General features: G+C 43.4%; 1 protein-coding gene and 1 long non-coding RNA gene across 2 annotated transcripts in view; one reads left to right on the top strand and one right to left on the bottom strand.

Moving 5' to 3' along the window:
* LOC140903888 (uncharacterized) overlaps positions 1 to 17,142 on the top strand; it is a 315,051-nt gene that overhangs the window by 165,257 nt on the left and 132,652 nt on the right. The window lies entirely within an intron of this gene.
* LOC140904100 (keratin, type I cytoskeletal 19) lies at positions 9,749 to 15,496 on the bottom strand. Its single transcript, XM_073326413.1, has 6 exons — positions 15,071 to 15,496; positions 12,561 to 12,643; positions 10,820 to 10,976; positions 10,384 to 10,545; positions 10,131 to 10,256; positions 9,749 to 9,970 (listed from the first exon to the last, which is right to left on the bottom strand). Exons 1-6 carry the CDS (start codon positions 15,494 to 15,496, stop codon positions 9,749 to 9,751), a joined length of 1,176 nt encoding a protein of 391 aa, XP_073182514.1.

The following is a 17,142-nucleotide window of genomic DNA, read 5'->3' on the forward strand; positions in this document are numbered from 1 at the left end:
TAGCGTGTTTCAAACTGAGTTTGGAATTAAGCCATGGAGGCTTAGTCTTGCCATGGGTTGATTGATAGTTCTTAGTAGCTTGCCAAATCTATATATCACCAAGTCTTTAGTATCTTAAAGAACAAGTTTCAACAAACTCTTCTAACAGTGAAGAATGTTCCATAAAACCCCTGTAATGTAAGCATGCTGAAACTTACATGCTACTAGGCTCAGTTTAACTCCTAATGATCCTCTAATAAGCAAGATCATGTTCTGTTTCACTAAAATCCTGGGTTTCAACAGAAGCCCTTGTGGAAAATGTCATAGATTTTATAGGGACACTGAAGAGATTTTTCATAATTTTGAATCTTTTTTGCACTTACTGTTCATAATAACCCCTTTGGAAGCTTGAGGGTGAAATATGCTTTGCTGATTTTATTTTACTCCATGCACACACTGGATTGTTATTGGACAGGATCTCATGAATGGTAGGTAGCAGATGCAGCCGAAAAAATAAAAACAATAGAACAGCTTAATTTATTCTCCTATAACATAACTCAGAAGAGCAGCCTGACAGAGAGTCTGATGTTTTTATTCCTCCTTCTGTAACATCAAGCCTGAATTCTCAGGGCATATTTCATGTGATCAAGATCCTGCAATCCAAGAAGGGCACAGCAGTTGCAGATCTCAGCCCTTTCCATCTTTCCATCTTCTTATTCTTGATTTGTCTTTCATTTTAAATGACAAGGCCAGCTTTGTTCCAATAGTTTACAATATTTTTTCTCTATATTGTTTGTAATATTTTCTTACCAAAGGTGCCAACCACCTGTGAAGTTTGGAGTTGTTCAGTTCTGGACCAAGTCTTTACCGCATGAACCAATTGCTGTTTCTTACAGATGCTTTCAAGGAATCGTAGAATATCAGGGTTGGAAGGGACCTCAGGAGGTCATCTAGTCCAACCCCCTGCTCAAAGCAGGACCAATCCCCAACTAAATCATCCTAATCCCCAACTAAATCATTCACAATAAGGTTCATTTCAGTGAGTTCTTGTCTGAGTGTTGCTTCTTCTTATGAAAGAAAAATGATCAAATTATCCACGAGTGCAGATTGCTGGTAAACAATTTGTGTGTATCTCTAGTTCACAATTCACATTCTGTTGGTTATTTACATAAGCCTCATAATATTATTACTGGCTCTTGTTTGGATTACTTCTCTAACTAGACAATATATAATTTTATAGTCAAATAGACAGTGTGAAATTAATTGGCTTTTGTCAAATAATTGAGCTAAGATGTTGCTTTTCTTGAGTATTCACATTAGTAAAACTTGAGATTAAAACTTTGGCTAATCAAAGTTCATTTTCGAATTTGATTAAATATTCACTGAATTTTTCCACAATATTAGCTCAGCTCTAGATCTAGGTGTGAATCCTGATATGAACAAATGTGGGTTTCTTTTTCTGGAGACTATTTCTGTACGTTACTCTTGTTGTATGAACTGCCTAAAAATTCTTAACATTTCCCCAAACATTGACTTCTCCCAGTTTCACCACCCTCCTGTGTTCAAATGAACCTTTCTTTGAGGTCAGTGGAGCGATGCCGTTTTACACCAGCTGAGATCTAGTTCACTGTCTTGTTCATCCAGCACTTTTCAGCAGCTGGGTATGAAGTGAAAATGACTCTACCGAGAAAGTCACAGCAGAGCCACCCATCCACTGAGGCGGTAGGAGCTGTATTGAGCTTGCCACTTGTGGTCTTTGCACACTTCACACTAACCTTTCCCTAAGATTTGATACCTCATGTCTTGACGCTTACACTCAGTTTAGTCCTTTGCATGGTACTCAGTACTGTGCCTCTGTAAATGAGGAATTCCAAACTAAGCTATGTATAAACTACTCCGTTTGTTCTGCCTTGGCAGAGCTTTGTTGGCAGACGTCCTCTGGCATGTCTGCACTCTGCAAACTCCGTTATTGTCATCGTTTTTTTACTAGATTTCTAAAAAATAATATCCTGTCAGCTCATGCAGACAAAGAGTTCCATTCAGAAAGAGGCCTGTTTGTCACCATGACATACCCAGCCTTTGTGTGGTCAAACCATAACGATTCATCACATACCCTGCAGGCTGTCTATTTCTGAATGAACTGAGAGAGCCAGACTTCAGATTTAACACTATCTGACACTATCTGAATGATTTTACTTTGAATATTTCACCTGAAACCTTCCAGTACAGTAAGAGTATGTGCCAACATTTTCAAACTTTGGTGCCTAAAATTAGACACTAAAATCCATATTTTGGTGCCTAAATAAAGGTGGCCTCATTTTCAGGGCTACTGAGCATCTGCAGGTAGGCCTTCAATAAAATTTGTGAATGTTTAGCACCTCTAAAAATCAGGACATTCCTTTACATGGTTAAAGGTCCATTCAGTACCTAACTTTAAATACTGAAATTTGAAAATATTGGCTGTAGGATGTCCATGAAGGAAAGTGTCCCTGTACATCTTACTTTCTACCCTGTAGCATTTAATTACACAAACAATGCATGATAGAAATACTCAGCTTCATGAGTCCACATAATGCAAAGCACTTTGGGGGTTAAGCATTTTTCACATATTGTTTTAACTGTTGCAATGCTGAAGAACCTGACTTACTGCATGAGCATGTAACATGCTGTAAGCTAACTAATATTGGTACTCTATTGGGACTCTGTTCAGACATTTGGAATAAAGAGAACTCTGACAAAAATTACAAACCAACAGGGAATGGGCTCCTATGTATAGCCTTTGGAGAATAAAGACAGGACAGGAGATCTTTGCTCATCTGTAATGGATTCCAGGTGTAATCACTAGGTTTAGGAGACAAAGGATTTGCAATTTGATATGAAACATTTCTTAGCAAGTGAGTCAGCAACTTTGAAGGAGAGATACAGAAGCCTCTTTGTGTTTGATGCATTACAGACTTCTCCCGCTGCTCCCACAGGCAGATGTAAAATATAAAGGTATACTGTTTTAGAACAAGCTTCATCTCTACCAAAGCTAATGCTTTTATTGATAACCTGCAATACTCCCAGCTCTTCTGATTCTGTGCTCACCTCCAGCTCTGCCAAGGCACCTCAATGCAACTTCTGTTCCTGTCTTAGTCTCCCTCTCACTACCCTGCCTTTGTCAATGCACCTCCATCCTGATCTGCATGGGTAGGATTCTGTGGTGGGGATAAGAGGTATTTTAATTATTGTTCCCCTTTGGTTATTTTTCAGTCAGACAACTTTCTAATGTGAATTTACCAGATTCCAACAAATTAAGCATGGATAGGCTGTGTCAGTACTTGGAAAGAAATCTCCAAGGAATACCCAGGGTTTTGCAGGAAATGGTGTTGGCAATTCCCATGAATCATTACCAAATGAATGCACCAGTATGGTGTTTGCCTCCATGATTAAAAGGGTTTGCTCACACTTTGTGGATGAGATTCATGGTCTTGGGATACTTCTGGATACCCAGATGCTCTTGCAATCTGAGGTACTGCATTAGCCAGATGTGCCTTTTCTTGTTTGTGCTTGGCACAGAGAATGCAGCTGTTCTCTCTAATGTGGAAGTTGTCACAGTGCTCCATGTCTTTGCCACCTACAGATTAGAATTACTGCCACGCTACACTTGAGGACCATTCTGAAACTAACATTGATGCAAAATACTTTGATTTGTTTACTTATCAGTGCTAATTACAGGGCATGTGTTACATCAATACTGCAGAGGATGAACTGGCCTCCTGGTCACTTCCCAATACAATTAAAAGTGCTGATAATGACCTTTAAATCTCTGCATACTTTGGGACCTGAGAGCTCTCCTTTCTCACCATGTCCTACTACAAAGTTGAGATCTGCCTCTGTGGTTTTATTCAGAGTCCTTATTAGAGGTAAGTGTCAGTACTGGTGGCAGATTGTTTTAAATAGTGATCCCTCAACTATGGAATTCACTTCCCACTTTGCTCTAACAAACGGCAAATGTATCCATTTTCAGGGCACATCTAAATCTATGTGTTTGCTTGAGCTTTTGTCTGCATGGGTAAGATGTGGTGTGTTTTTATTTAGAGCTATGTATGAGGTTGAGTTAATAGGTTTTGGCTGACATTGGTCAACTGATCGTAAGGTTTTTAATGGTTTCAGAGTGGTAGCCGTGTTAGTCTGTATCAGCAAAAACAACAAGGAGTCCTTGTGGCACCTTAGAGACTAAGAAATTTATTTGGGTTTTTAATAAAATTATTATTGTTGTTCTTGTTATTTATCTAACATTTACATTGTACTAGAACCCAGGTGCTGTACAACCACATAACAAGTGACCGTATCTGCCTCAAATGGTCTCTGCACATGTGACTGAAAATAAGGTGATTGGCACATTTTAAAAAATAAGCAAACGGGAAACTTAGAAAAAGCATTCTTCACTTTCTTGCCAAAACCGTTGGATACTGTTGCTCTGTGCTGTTAACCAGCTAATACATATCTGTAATTAATTAAATTAACTCTGTGTATAATATTTTCAGCACTCTGTTAAGTTTGTAAAATGCTCTGGGAAACTTCAAAATGAAAGCAGAATATAATGTACAATATTACTTCCTAGTAGATTTATATCTTTATTTTACTTCAGTTACCATTAAAAATGCATAATTTCAATGTTTTTTAAAAAAAGCCTCTTTTAGAGATGAGATTAAGAACACCAAATTCATTTCACAACCAGCTGAGTCTCTTTTTAGAGATTTGAAGATAGGTCTCACTCTCCAGCTGTGGAAAAGCTAGTTTGCTAACATCCTGTTTGTCTAATTGTAACTTCTAAACTGCGTACCTTCCCTAGCTTCATTCTTCTGCAGCATGGCTAGAAACAGTTTTCAGAAAAATGTTCATAAAAGTGCTATTAATTGCAAGAGGGTTACCCGCTCTTACTCCTCTGCTAAGCTCTGCTTGGACTGTGACTCAAGCCCTGGACAAGAGAGCAGGGGCTACTCGAGCTACCCCCCCACCATGAGCAAGTGGGCAGGGAGGAGGTGGGGAGGGAGAGGAGCGGAGCCCTGGCTTACTTGCTGTCCAGAGTATCTGGGTGGGTGCTCAGAGAAGAATTCTTTGTTTCATAAAAAATTGAGAAATAATGTACTCCTTCCCCAGAGTAAGTGGAAGGAGGGGAAACATTGTTACCCTGTGAGACACAATTTGCAATTTGGTCTGTTCCTAGGGGATACAGCTATGCATTGCCCCTTACTCAGGGCCGATTGTAAGACAGCTGTCTAGCCCTCAGTGACTAATCAATAACATGGCCATTATGATACTTGGAGGTGTGGATGTCTTATGCTACAGGTAGGCTATTACTGTGGGTATTTTGCATGTTGAGCTGCCTTTTAACATGAAGCCTATAAGGATGCCACTGGTTTATGTCCCAACCCCGGTCATAACATACAGTTTCCAAAGCAATGGCTGGGAATGAAATTTGATACTCGGGGGACTGAACAATTCAGTTAAACATCATCAGTGCCTCAACTATGATAAATCTTCAAGAGACTGGAATGAAAATTGTTCCCTTTGAATCTTAAAGACATCAGTTCTTCTGCTACTTTTAACTGCTTTGTTTTATTTTTTAAGTTATTGTTTTTTTCTGTGAATCTATAACGCTGGTTAATTCCTGCCTTTTAGGGGGTCTGGGTGAAGGAAATGCAGGAATGCAGAGGGTTAACATTGGGGAAGATTGCAGAAATCTGACTTAATTCCATGTGGGTCACTGACTGAAATTTCTCAGATCTCTGTATCCTGTTGCACTCATAATACTTTAGCAGTGAAAAACTTTATGGGATGGAATAGCCTTAAAAACTAAAGCTAGATCCCAGTTTAAAAGCTCCAAAATTCTAGACTACAAAGCAAGCTTGTTGAGAACATATCATGGCTTATATTGGTTGCTACTTGCAGAAATCAGCGAGCCCTAATAATCTCAATAAGGCTACCACATCACTATTTGATGGTTGCTAATGTTGTAGAACAACGAAGTATCAGTGCCAACTCAGCAAGCATACAGTATGGCAAATAATGAACCAGTCTTGTGCTCCTGTCTGGGAAGCTGGAAAGCTTTGTGGTCAGGCACGGGAGACTACTATCATTCACCATAATTGACTTTGGGTCTGATCTTGCAAGATATTAGCACTGTCTCTAATGTGCTGAGTCTGCTCAATTCCCGTTGAAGTCAATGGAAGCTGAGGGTGCTCATATCTTGCAGAAGATGCTCAGTATGTTGTAGGATAGGGTCAGGCCTTTTACATTGGCACAGTTATGTTGTTGTAAGTATTCAGAGACCGAAGGTTTGTTGCGATTGGATGTGGATTGGGTATGCATTTGCCACTTAACGGGGTATGGAGTAGAGGTTTATCTTTTAGTTTGAGGATAAATGTGTTCAAATATATATTGCATGAAAAAACCTTACATAACTTTCCATCTTGAGGGATCCTATAAGTTTCTATTGGATCTCACTCCATTTTGAGATGCTTTATTCTTCCACCCATGAACACTGGTTCCCACTCACCATGTTTTTACCAAGAGTACTTTGGAATTCATTAATAGTCCTTTTCAGTTGGCCGCAGCCATTGCTATTCATAATAATATCTGTTTGGTATATCACAATAACCAGACAGAAGTGATGTTTGCATAAATCAGATGATTTTATTAGACAGTAGAAACAGCAAAAATAGTAGTAAAAGAGAACTGGAAATGCAAGAACAGCTAACCCAGTTCATAAATGTATCACTAATAAATGGCCTATTCTACCTTGAACATTGTGTGGTCTAGAATTTCTTATAAGTGAATATCTCAAAGCACTACTGTCTGTTTGTGATGGCACCCTTCGGTACTGATTCCTGGTTGTCTAGTGCTTTTATTCTTGGAGAGTAAGATAGTCTGAGTCTCTTCAGTAGTTCTTTCCATCAGCCACCTTGTCTCTTTTGCTGCTGCTTTGAGAGCCTGCAGTAAATAAGGAGGTAAAGAACAGTGATTATTCTAGCATGTTACACATGTGAAAACGGCTTCAGCAGGTGGAGAGAAAAGTTTAGCTCCAACCTCAACTCTCAATCCTCCCTCTCAGAACTTTTCTTTGAAATAACATTAAAGTAGAAGCCTGTGTCACTTCTACAGTATTTTGCAAGATACTGCGGACCCAAGAACATTCACAGCAAATTCTCCTTAAATGTGTGCATAATAGTTCTGAACTGCTCAGTCTTGAATTTCTTCATAGTCCTCTCACCCATAGGAATGACTATGTGATTGGCTGTTTATATAGCCATTTATTGTGCTATAGTCTTAGATACTTTTCCTCGTCTTTAGTATCTTGCTGTGACTATATAAAGATCCCTAGCAAGGAGCTGTAATTTGTTAAAAATTTCTAACTAGACTGAATGGCATTCTTTGTTTGAATTCTATCAATGACAGGGAGCAATGTAGGGTTGCCAACTTTCTGATTGCAGAAAACCAAACACCCTTGCCCTGCCCCCTGCCATGCCCCTTCCCTGAGACCCCACCCCTGCCCCCCCTTTTCTGAGGCCCCCCTCCCCACTCACTCCATTGCCCCTCCCTCCGTCACTCACTCTCCCCCACCCTCATTCACTCGCTCATTTTCACTGGGCTGGGGCAGGGGTTTGGGGTGGTGGAGGGGGTGGGGGTTCCAGCTGGGGTTGCAGGCTCTGTGGTGGGGCCAGAAATGAGGGATTTGGGGTATAGGAGGGGGCTCCGGGCTGGGGTGTGGGGCTGAGGGGTTCAGAGTGTGGGAGGGGGCTCTGGGCTGGGGCAGGGGGTTGGAGTGCAGGAGGGGTGAGGGCTCTGGCTGGGGGTGCGGGCACTGGGATGAGGCTGGGGATGAGGGTGGGGCAGGGGCATGGCAGGGATGTTCAGTTTTGTGCTATTAGAAAGTTGGCAACCCTAGAGGTGGTGTGGGGTGCAGGCTCTAGGAGGGAGTTTGGATGCAGGAGGGGGCTCAAGGCTGGGGCAGGGGGTTGGGGTGTGGGAGGGGGTGCGGGCTATAGGCAACACTTACCTCAAGCTGCTCCCTGAAGTGGCCAGCATGTCCCTGTGGCCCCTACGCACAGGGGTGGCCAGGAAAACTTTGCGTGCAGCCCTTGCCTGCAGGTGCCGCCCCCGCAGCTCCCATTGGCCAATGGTTCCAGGCCAATGGGAGCTGCGGAGCTGGCTCTCAGGGCAGGGACAGGGCACGGAGCCTCCTTGGCCACTCCTGTGCCTAGGGGCCACAGGGATGGTGGTGGACGATTCTGGGAGCCACACGGAACTAGGGCAGGCAAGGAGTCTGCCTTAGTCCTGCTGCACCGCTGACCGGGCCTTTAACGGCCTGGTCAGCAATACTGATTGGAGCTCCCAGGGTCCCTTTTCGACTGGGCGTTCTGGTTGAAGACCGGATGCGTGGCATAGACAGCAAGATGGATACCACTCATCAATAGATTCTTCTTTTATTAAAATAAAAATACTCTGCCTTTTATAGGTTCCCATAAAGAAAGAGAATCCTTACCAGCAGTTCCATAAAGGGTCCAAAACATCCTGTGACACAAAGAGAAAATAATTATAGCAAAGAACGATAACAAATATCAAATGCTGGATGAGAGGAAGATATGAAAAAGTAAAGTCTGTCTATCAGGCGCCCTTTTCAGCATCAGGAAAGAAAGCGTTAGCTCCTTGTTGGCTCCTGTACTGACTCTTCTACTCCTTCGCTCAGGGAAGAGGAAACTATAGAAGATGTATCAGAAAAGGACAGAAGTGGCAAAGAGGATTCTGGAACTAAGGAAATAAATTAAATATGAGAAATTTAAGAATCTGTCCAACCCCAAATGGTTTTTCATGTTCCAGAATATGAGGAATGTTTTCCCTTTGGTCCCACACATGAACTGAGAAAAGGCTATGGCACCAAGTCCAGGGTGAAGTTATACTGCTGTTTGAAATTAGCTATATAACTGAGTCTGCATTCAAATCCCTCCTCAAGATTCACTTCTACCATGATGCCTACAAGAAAAGAACCAACTGTGGATATTTGGAGATAATCTATTTGTTTTATAAAACAACACTAACAACATTGTGTTATTCAGACATTGTGTAACTAATAATCACCTTGATTACTTTACTTATATGTTCCACTTTTTTCCTCTACCCTTTGTCATTTTGTCATTTAGTTTTGAAACTCTTTGGGGCAGAGATTGTGCCTTCTTTTATTTTTAGAAAGCAACTAGCACGATGTAGACATTACTGGAAACAAATAATAAATTAACTAGTAATAATTAATAAAGTATAAAAATAATAATTTATGTAGATCAGTGGTTCTCAAACTTTTGTACTGGTGACCCCTTTTACATAGCACGCCTTTGCGTGTGACCCCCCCCTTATAAATTAAAAACACTTTTTATATATTTAACACCATTATAAATGCTGGCGGCAAAGCAGGGTTTGGGGGTGGAGGCTGACAGCTCGCGACCCCCCATGGAATAACCTTGTGACCCCCTGAGGTGTCCCCACCCCCAGTTTGAGAACCCATGATATAGATATATATGATGCAAAATAATAATTCCCATCTGCACAACATAGGTAGGATCACTGACATTTGCAGATTTGTCATGTATCCTGCAAACGTCGTTCACTGGACATTTTAGAGTCTCCAAGTGTATTTTAAATTGAATATACTGTGGTGCAGAGTTACCACAGGAATATCATGATAGTCTAACAACCCTCAAATGTCATTTGCAGTGAGTATAGTTACATACTAGGAGTCATGGCCTTCCAGCAGCTGGCGGTAAGTGGCAATCTCCTGCTCCAGCCGGGTCTTGATGTCCATGAGTATCTTGTAGTCACTATTCTGCCGCTCCATATCAGCACGAAGGTCGGTCAGCTGTGCCTCGATGTTTCCAATCAGGTGCTGGATCTGTGCCAGCTGGGCACCAAAGCGATTCTCAGTGTCTGCCAAGGTGCCTTCCAAGGCAGCTTTCTGAGAATAAAGAAGTTGGAAGAAAAATAATTCAAAGTCTGTCACCAAATACAGGATTGTTCTTTAGAAAGGAAACACCCTCGATTAGGGGTCACTTATCACTATACCTGTCCTAGCATGGATTTGTAAAGTGCAAATCTTGGGAGAAATTGCCACATACCATGCTAAGCTGGGACTGAAGTTCTATCTCCAGGCCTTGGAGGGTGCGTCTCAGATCTGTGATTTCAGTCTTGCTGGTCTGCAGCTGTTCAGTATTGATGGCTACTTCTTGGTTCAGCTCTTCAATCTGAAGTGGAGAAAACATTTGAAAAATGGAGTGCAGTTTTCTGAAGATCATGAAAGGCTGTAGGAGCCCTTTTCTACAAGAGGTTTGAAATTATTTTCTTCTGTCTTGTATTGTTTTATTTTTTTACCTTGCTGTTGAACCAAGTTTCAGCATCCTTCCTGTTCTTCTCAGCCATGACTTCATACTGGTCTCTCATGTCAGCCAGGATCTTGGTCAGATCAATACCTGGAGCAGAGTCAACCTCAACACTGACTTGCCCTCCTGTTTGACCACCCAGGGCTTTCATTTCCTATAGTAACGTTGCAGAGAAAGACACAAGAAGACACAAGCATGAGTTAAAGACACTACTATTCTCTCTTGAGTTCACCCACTCTCCTCAAGGGCTAACCTCTGATTGACCATTCTCAAATATTTGCAGGTGGACTTTATTTACCCAATCTATAAAGAGGCTTTTTATATTCTACTAGAAAGCCCAGCATAACTGAGAAATTCCAGATTCCCTCCTACATATCAGTCATCTTTTTCCTACTGCTATTTTCACATGTGTGCTTTGGGTTTTATACCTCCTCATGGTTCTTCTTTAGGTAAGCCAGCTCCTCCTTCAGGCTTTCTATCTGCATCTCCAGGTCAGTTCTGGCTAGGGTCAGCTCATCCAGGACTCTCTTCAGGCCATTGATGTCAGCCTCAACACTCATGCGCAGGGCCTGCTCTGTTTCATACCTTCAAAAAAAGCAGAACAAAACCAAGAGTTATTTAAATCTAGAACAAGGGGCAAATAGTATTTATTACCATTTGACTTTGACTTTAGTTTTCTTCATCATATAAAAAAGCCCTATATTTGTAATAATGAATCTATCCCAATATTTTGCACATAGGTTTATATGTGGTTTATATGAGCAGTATAACTTACGTGACATGTACCGCACGAGTCGAATTTAATGTGTGGAATTTAATGATATTACTTTAACAGAGCAAGACGCTGTGCAGGAAGATGTTGTGTGATCTTCCCGCTACACTCTATAAATTTACATTGTAGGATGCTATACTACAATTTTTCTCACACTTATATGGCTCTGCAGAATCGTTCTCAGCACCCTCGTTATTGTGGCCGTTATTAACTTTGCTGAATTGTGTCACGATCTTTATAGACGGTCTGCTAACATAGAGGAGGAGGTCCACCCAACCCATTATGGTTGGTTGATTAAGCCAGGTATGTTGTGAAACCCATATTATATGCTGGCTATATCCATTTTCAGACCATATTTTTATTGTCTAGTTTTAATGCATGGCTCAAGTGACATTCCCTTTGCTTTTTCAAATGATAATGACTTGAATATCTGCCTGCCTTTCAGTTAGGGTTGCCGGCTTTCTAATCACAAAAAACCAAACACCCCAGCTCCGCCCCTTCTCCGAGGCCCCACCCCCATTTGCTCCATCCCCCCTCCCTTCATCACTTAATCTCCCCCACCATCACTCACTTTTACCGGGCTTGGGCAGGGGATTGAGGTGCAGGAGGGGGGTGACGGCTCCATCTGGGGGTGTGGGCTCTGGGTGGGGCTGGGGATAAGGGGTTTGGCGTGTGGGGGGTATGGGTTCTGGGCTGGGGGTGTGGGCTCTGAGTGGGGCTAGAAATTAGGGGTTCAGGGTGTGGGAGAGGGCTCTGGGCCGGGGCTGGTGTATGGGGAGTTGGGGTGAGGGCTCCGGCTGCAGGTGTGGGCTGTGGGGTGGGGCCGGGGATGAAGGGTTTGGGGTGCAGGAGGGCGCGGGGCAGGGTGTTGGGGAGGTGCGGGTTCCGGGAGGGAGTTTGGGTGTGGGAGGGGACTCCAGGCTGGGGCAGGGGGCTCGGGGTGCAGGGTCCCCGCGGCACTTACCACGGCTCCCAGGAATCAGCTGCCAGGTCCCTGCAGCCCCTAAATGCATGGGTGGCCAGGGAGGCTCCGAGCGCTGCCCTCATGCCTGCAGGCACCACCCCTGCAGCTCCCATTGGTCACAGTTCCTGGCCAATGAGAGCTGCAGAGCCGGCCCTTGGGGCGGGGACAGCATGTGGAGCCTTCCTGGCCGTCCATGAGCCTAGGGGCCGCAGGGACCTGGTGGCCGCTTCTGGGAGATGAGGGAAGCTAGGGCAGGCAGGGAGCCTGCCTTAGCCCCGGGCCCCTGCTGTGCCACCAACTGGACTTTTAATGGCCCTGTTGCAGTGCTGACCAGAGCCACCAGGGTCCCTTTTTGACCGGGCGTTCCAGTCAAAAACCAGACGCCTGACAACCTAACTGTCAGTATCTCCTTGCCTTAGAGGAATGTACTCACTTGGTTTTGAAGTCATCAGCAGCCAGCCTGGCATTATCAATTTGCAAAACAATCTTGGAGTTGTCAATGGTGGCAGCAAGAATCTGGAAAAAGCCAAGTGGCACAGAGTGAATCACAGTCTGGGCTGAAATAAGCGTATGCCTCCATTCATTACAATCCGGGATAAAAGACATAACAAATTCTGGTGAAATTCTAACGAAACTACGCGGGGCCTTAAAGTTGAGTAACTGACATTTCAGCTCTTTTTGTTTTAGTCCTAAAGTAGGCCTGTCTCTCTTTGATCAAGGGCAGTAGGGTCTTCAGTTAACATACTGGACAAAATTAATCTCTGACGTAACTTCTCTCAAGGCTGTGGAGCTACATCAGGAATGGATTTGCCCCTTTCTTTGTGTGACCTGCCATTAAGGATCTACTCATCAGTTTCTGAGATGTAGCATGTAGATCAGGAAATGACTCCTTCTCTGGGCAGGCTCACTGAATTCCACTGACTGAATTCCTACCACCATATTAAAGAGCCTCAAGGAGACAGAGGTGCTGAGCAAAGGAAGTCTGCTGAGTCTTTCTGGCCAGAAATTCTGCTCAGGAGGCTTTTATCTGTGTTAGCCCTGACCAGAGATTTGGGGGTTCATATTACTTTTATATAAATAAAAACAAATTATGCCTTTGTATATAACTCTGTAATGGAATACAATATAATACTACATGACAGTTCTATATCACATTTGTATAGCGTTTGAATGCATTTTATCTCCTAGCCTAATCATACAACAGGTTCCCCAGCTCCAGAATGCTGAGTGATTCCTGTAACACACCATAAACGGCCACACAGAGAGTTTTGTTTACTTAAAACTTCTTCCCTGTGTACCTTACCTGACAAATTTACTTTTATGAGCCACCTTATGTGGAACCAGGAAAGAATTTCCCCCCAGGTCAGATTGGTGGGGACCTTGGCAGGGTTTCACCTTCCTCTGCAGTGTGTGGATGCAGGTCACTTGCCAGGATTATCTGGATATATCTCACTTCATCATTTCCCTGCTATTGCAGGGCCTTGGGCATTGGTCTATCCAGTTCTCTGCCTGTAGCACACAATAGTCTGGTCTCTTTTGGGCTTTAATACTTTGCTCTAATTTTGATGGTTGAGTTTAGTGTGTGGATTTTGGGTGGTGTTGGTGGCCTGTGGTTTACGGAAGGTCAGACTAGATGATCTGGTAGTCTCTTGTGGCCTAAAATTCTATGACTATCAGAAATCAATAGGTCATCTGGAAAACACAGTGGGAGCTGCTCACTCTCATGAGTTGGGAATAAAGAGCAAGAGCCCAGGAGATTTCAAATGAGGGAATCTAATTCCAGCTCTTCTTTTTCGGAGGTTCATTTCTGAAATCAGTACAGTGTGAGCGAGGTAAGCCCAAGGGAAAGGAAACTGTGTGGGTGGGGTCATGAACCACACTAAGATCTGAAAAATAAACTTTAGGTTTTCTCATGAGGCTGTGTTTACATAGTTCAGTCAGCAATCATGTATGTCTTCTAAGGTGTGTACCACCCTTAAACAAACTTATTGTGCACTAATGGATTTGCTGAGGCGCAATAAATCCTGTATTTATATATAATTTGTATGCACTTAATTTAGTTAATGTTGGCTGTTTCTTTTTTCTTTAAGAAACATATTTAAACACTTTCTTCTTCAAAGTTCAAGCTCAGAAGGCGAAATAAAAAAGGTTTAAAAAATCTCAGTTTCATGTGGTAAAATTCTGAAGTGCTTCAGTTCACATTTGCAAACCCCTATATTTGATCAATTCTTATTTTAACTGTTAATATCAACTCAGAGATTAGTCATCTTCTCTGATAACTGCTAAAGCAGTGCACATACTGGCTGTCCAGAGGCTTAAACAAACGTGTATGATTGGTAGGTGACTGCAGAGATAGACAGATACCTACAGTAGTCTGACAAGATTTAAACTGAAGGGTGACTTTTTTTTGAGATGCCAAATTCATTCCAAAACCAAATTGATACAACTCTCATTGACTACAGTAGCAGTTGCATCCACTTACATCAAGGCTAAATTTGGTACAGTAATTGTGCAGAATTAATTGAGAAAAATGTAAGGACTTTACTACTGTTTTCAGGGGCATCGAGTATTTGTGGGGTTGTGGGAGTTAGTGGGGCCCTCAAATCATTTCACCATTGACTATTAAAGGTGTCACTTGTGCACATTTTCTTAGCTAACAGTTTTATAACAGATACATTTCATACTGGGCATTGTCATTGTCCATCCCTTCTGATTCACTACATACTCACATCACCCTTCTACTCTCCCATAATCCACCATTTCTTTTGGCTGGTTTTCTATTGATTCATTGTTAGTGGACACCACATAATAAAACAGTTATAATTATTTACAGATAATAACATTTTCCTTCCATCTGCTAATAATAGCCACATGATATAAATGCTGTTTTAACAAACATTTGGGTCTATCCTTAGATGCTTTTTAACAAACTTTAACACCTACCTTGTCTCGAAGATCTTCAATAGTCTTGTAATATGGGCTGTAATCAGAGGCTGGCCCTGGTCCTTGTCTCTGGTACCAGTCTCGGATTTTAATTTCTAGCTCAGAATTTGCCTCCTCCAGAGTACGTACTTTGTCCAGGTAGGATGCCAGGCGGTCATTCAGGTTCTGCATAGTTGTCTTTTCATTTCCAGAAAGGAGGCCATCACCACCACCAAAGCCACCGTACAAACTACCACCATATCCACCCCCAAGGCCACCTCCTACCCCAGAAGAGACAAACCGAGCAGTAGAGACAGAAATACCCCTGTCACCAAATCCTCCATGTATACTTGAAGCCCTGAAGGAACCAACAGCCCGACCGCCTGAGGAACCACTAATATTACCTAACCCAGAAGAAGTTATTTGCTTCAAGCTGTAAGTGGACATTGTGAGTAGATAGCAAGGATTGAACTCTAAGCACAGTTCACACAGTTTGTGCTCTTGAAGCAGGAGTGAAAGATTCTTTCTCCCACCTGGCGTCTTTTATGCCTGTGACAATGGGAGTTGTCCATAGAACATGATATGTAAGCCCTGTGGAATTCACCAGCCGTAAGCCTTTTGCCAACACTGAAATTCTTCTTATTGGTCAGTCGATATAAAGTGGGCTGTGTTTCTTTGCCAAATACTTTCAGACATACCAGATTTCTCCAGATTTTTTTTTTCTCCCTTCTCTTCCTCTTCAGACAAAAGGTGTGATTCATAGTATGTGGCTCTCTGCTCAAAGAGACATTTGTGACTCTAGAATTATAATTTACTTATACTGAAACAAAAGACCCTTAAGCACACACCCCTTCTGCACTGTACAGTGCCTCCATTGTGAAGACTTTCCTTAGGTAATTTCAAAAGAAGGTTTATAATACATAGTAATGCAGTGAGTAGCTGTTAATAGAGCCTTGTATAGAGGGAACCCAGATGACAAACAGCACTGTGAGGAGAGACCTTTGGAAAAATAAATTCCCACACTTACCCAACTTTTTCATTACTTCTCCCATAAAATTCTTCTTTCAAAAGAAAAATTTCTCAAACACTGGTTCTTTGCTCTCAGTTCCTTCTAGGAGTACAGCAGGACAAAGGGTTTGATGGTAGAAATTACATGAAAATATCTGTTTCTTTTCATAATATGACAGTCTCTTTCAGTGGGCCATGGTTTGATTTTTTTTCCCTAGCCCTAATTCATAGAATCGTAAGACTGGAAGAGGCCTCAAGAGGTCTCTAGTCCAGTCCCCCGCACTCATGGCAGGAGTCAGTATTATCTGGACCATCCCTGACAGGTGTTTGTCTAACCTGCTCTTAAAAATCTCCAGTGATGGAGATTCTGCAACAGAGGTGGTCAAACTATGGCCTGTGGGCCACATCTGGCCCGCGGGATCATCCTGCCCGGCCCCTGAGCTCCCAGCTCGGGAGGCTAGCCCCTGGCCCCTCTCCCTCTGTCCCCCCTCCCTTGCAGTGATGCCGCCGCACGGGCAGCGGGGCTGCGAGCTCCTGCCACTCTGAGTGGCATGGTAAGGGGGCGGCGGCTGCGCGCATGCGGCTGTGGGGTGGTTGTGTAGGGGGTCCCGGGGGCAGTCAGGGGACAGGGAGTAGCTGGATGGGGCTGAGGTTCTGGGGCAGTCGGGGTCGGAGAACAGCGGGGGTTGGATAGGGCGTGGGAGTCCCGGGGGGCCTGTCAGGGGGGGATGGATAGGGGTTGGGGGGCAGTCAGGGGACAGGGAGTGGGGGGGTGGATGGGGGTGGGATCCGGGAGAGCAGTTTGGGATGGGGAGTCCTGGGAGGGGGCGGTCAGGGGACAAGGAGCAGGGGGAGTTGGATGGGTCAGGGACTCTGAGGCGGGCAGTCAGGGGTGGGAAGTGGGAGGGGGTGTATGGGGGCAGGGGCCAGGCTGTTTGAGGGGCACAGCCTTCCCTACCCAGCCCTCCATACTGTTTCGTACTCCGAAGGGGCCCTCGGGCCAAAAAGTTTGCCACCCCTGTTCTACAATCTCCCTAGGCAATTTATTCCAGTGCTTAATCACCCTGAGAGTTAGGAAGTTTTTC

This window comes from Lepidochelys kempii, chromosome 27 (assembly GCF_965140285.1).
Source record: "Lepidochelys kempii isolate rLepKem1 chromosome 27, rLepKem1.hap1, whole genome shotgun sequence".
NCBI classification, from domain to species: domain Eukaryota; kingdom Metazoa; phylum Chordata; order Testudines; family Cheloniidae; genus Lepidochelys; species Lepidochelys kempii.

What these genes read in the sequence shown, in the direction of transcription:
- LOC140904100 (XM_073326413.1), bottom strand. Translation starts at nt 15,496, where the DNA reads ATGTCCACTTACAGCTTGAAGCAAATAACTTCTTCTGGGTTAGGTAAT. An exon ending in TTGAAGATCTTCGAGACAAG is followed by an intron (nt 12,644 to 15,070) that starts GTAGGTGTTAAA and finishes GGCTTTTTCCAG; the next exon opens with ATTCTTGCTGCCACCATTGA. An exon ending in GCTGATGACTTCAAAACCAA is followed by an intron (nt 10,977 to 12,560) that starts GTGAGTACATTC and finishes CTTTTTTTGAAG; the next exon opens with GTATGAAACAGAGCAGGCCC.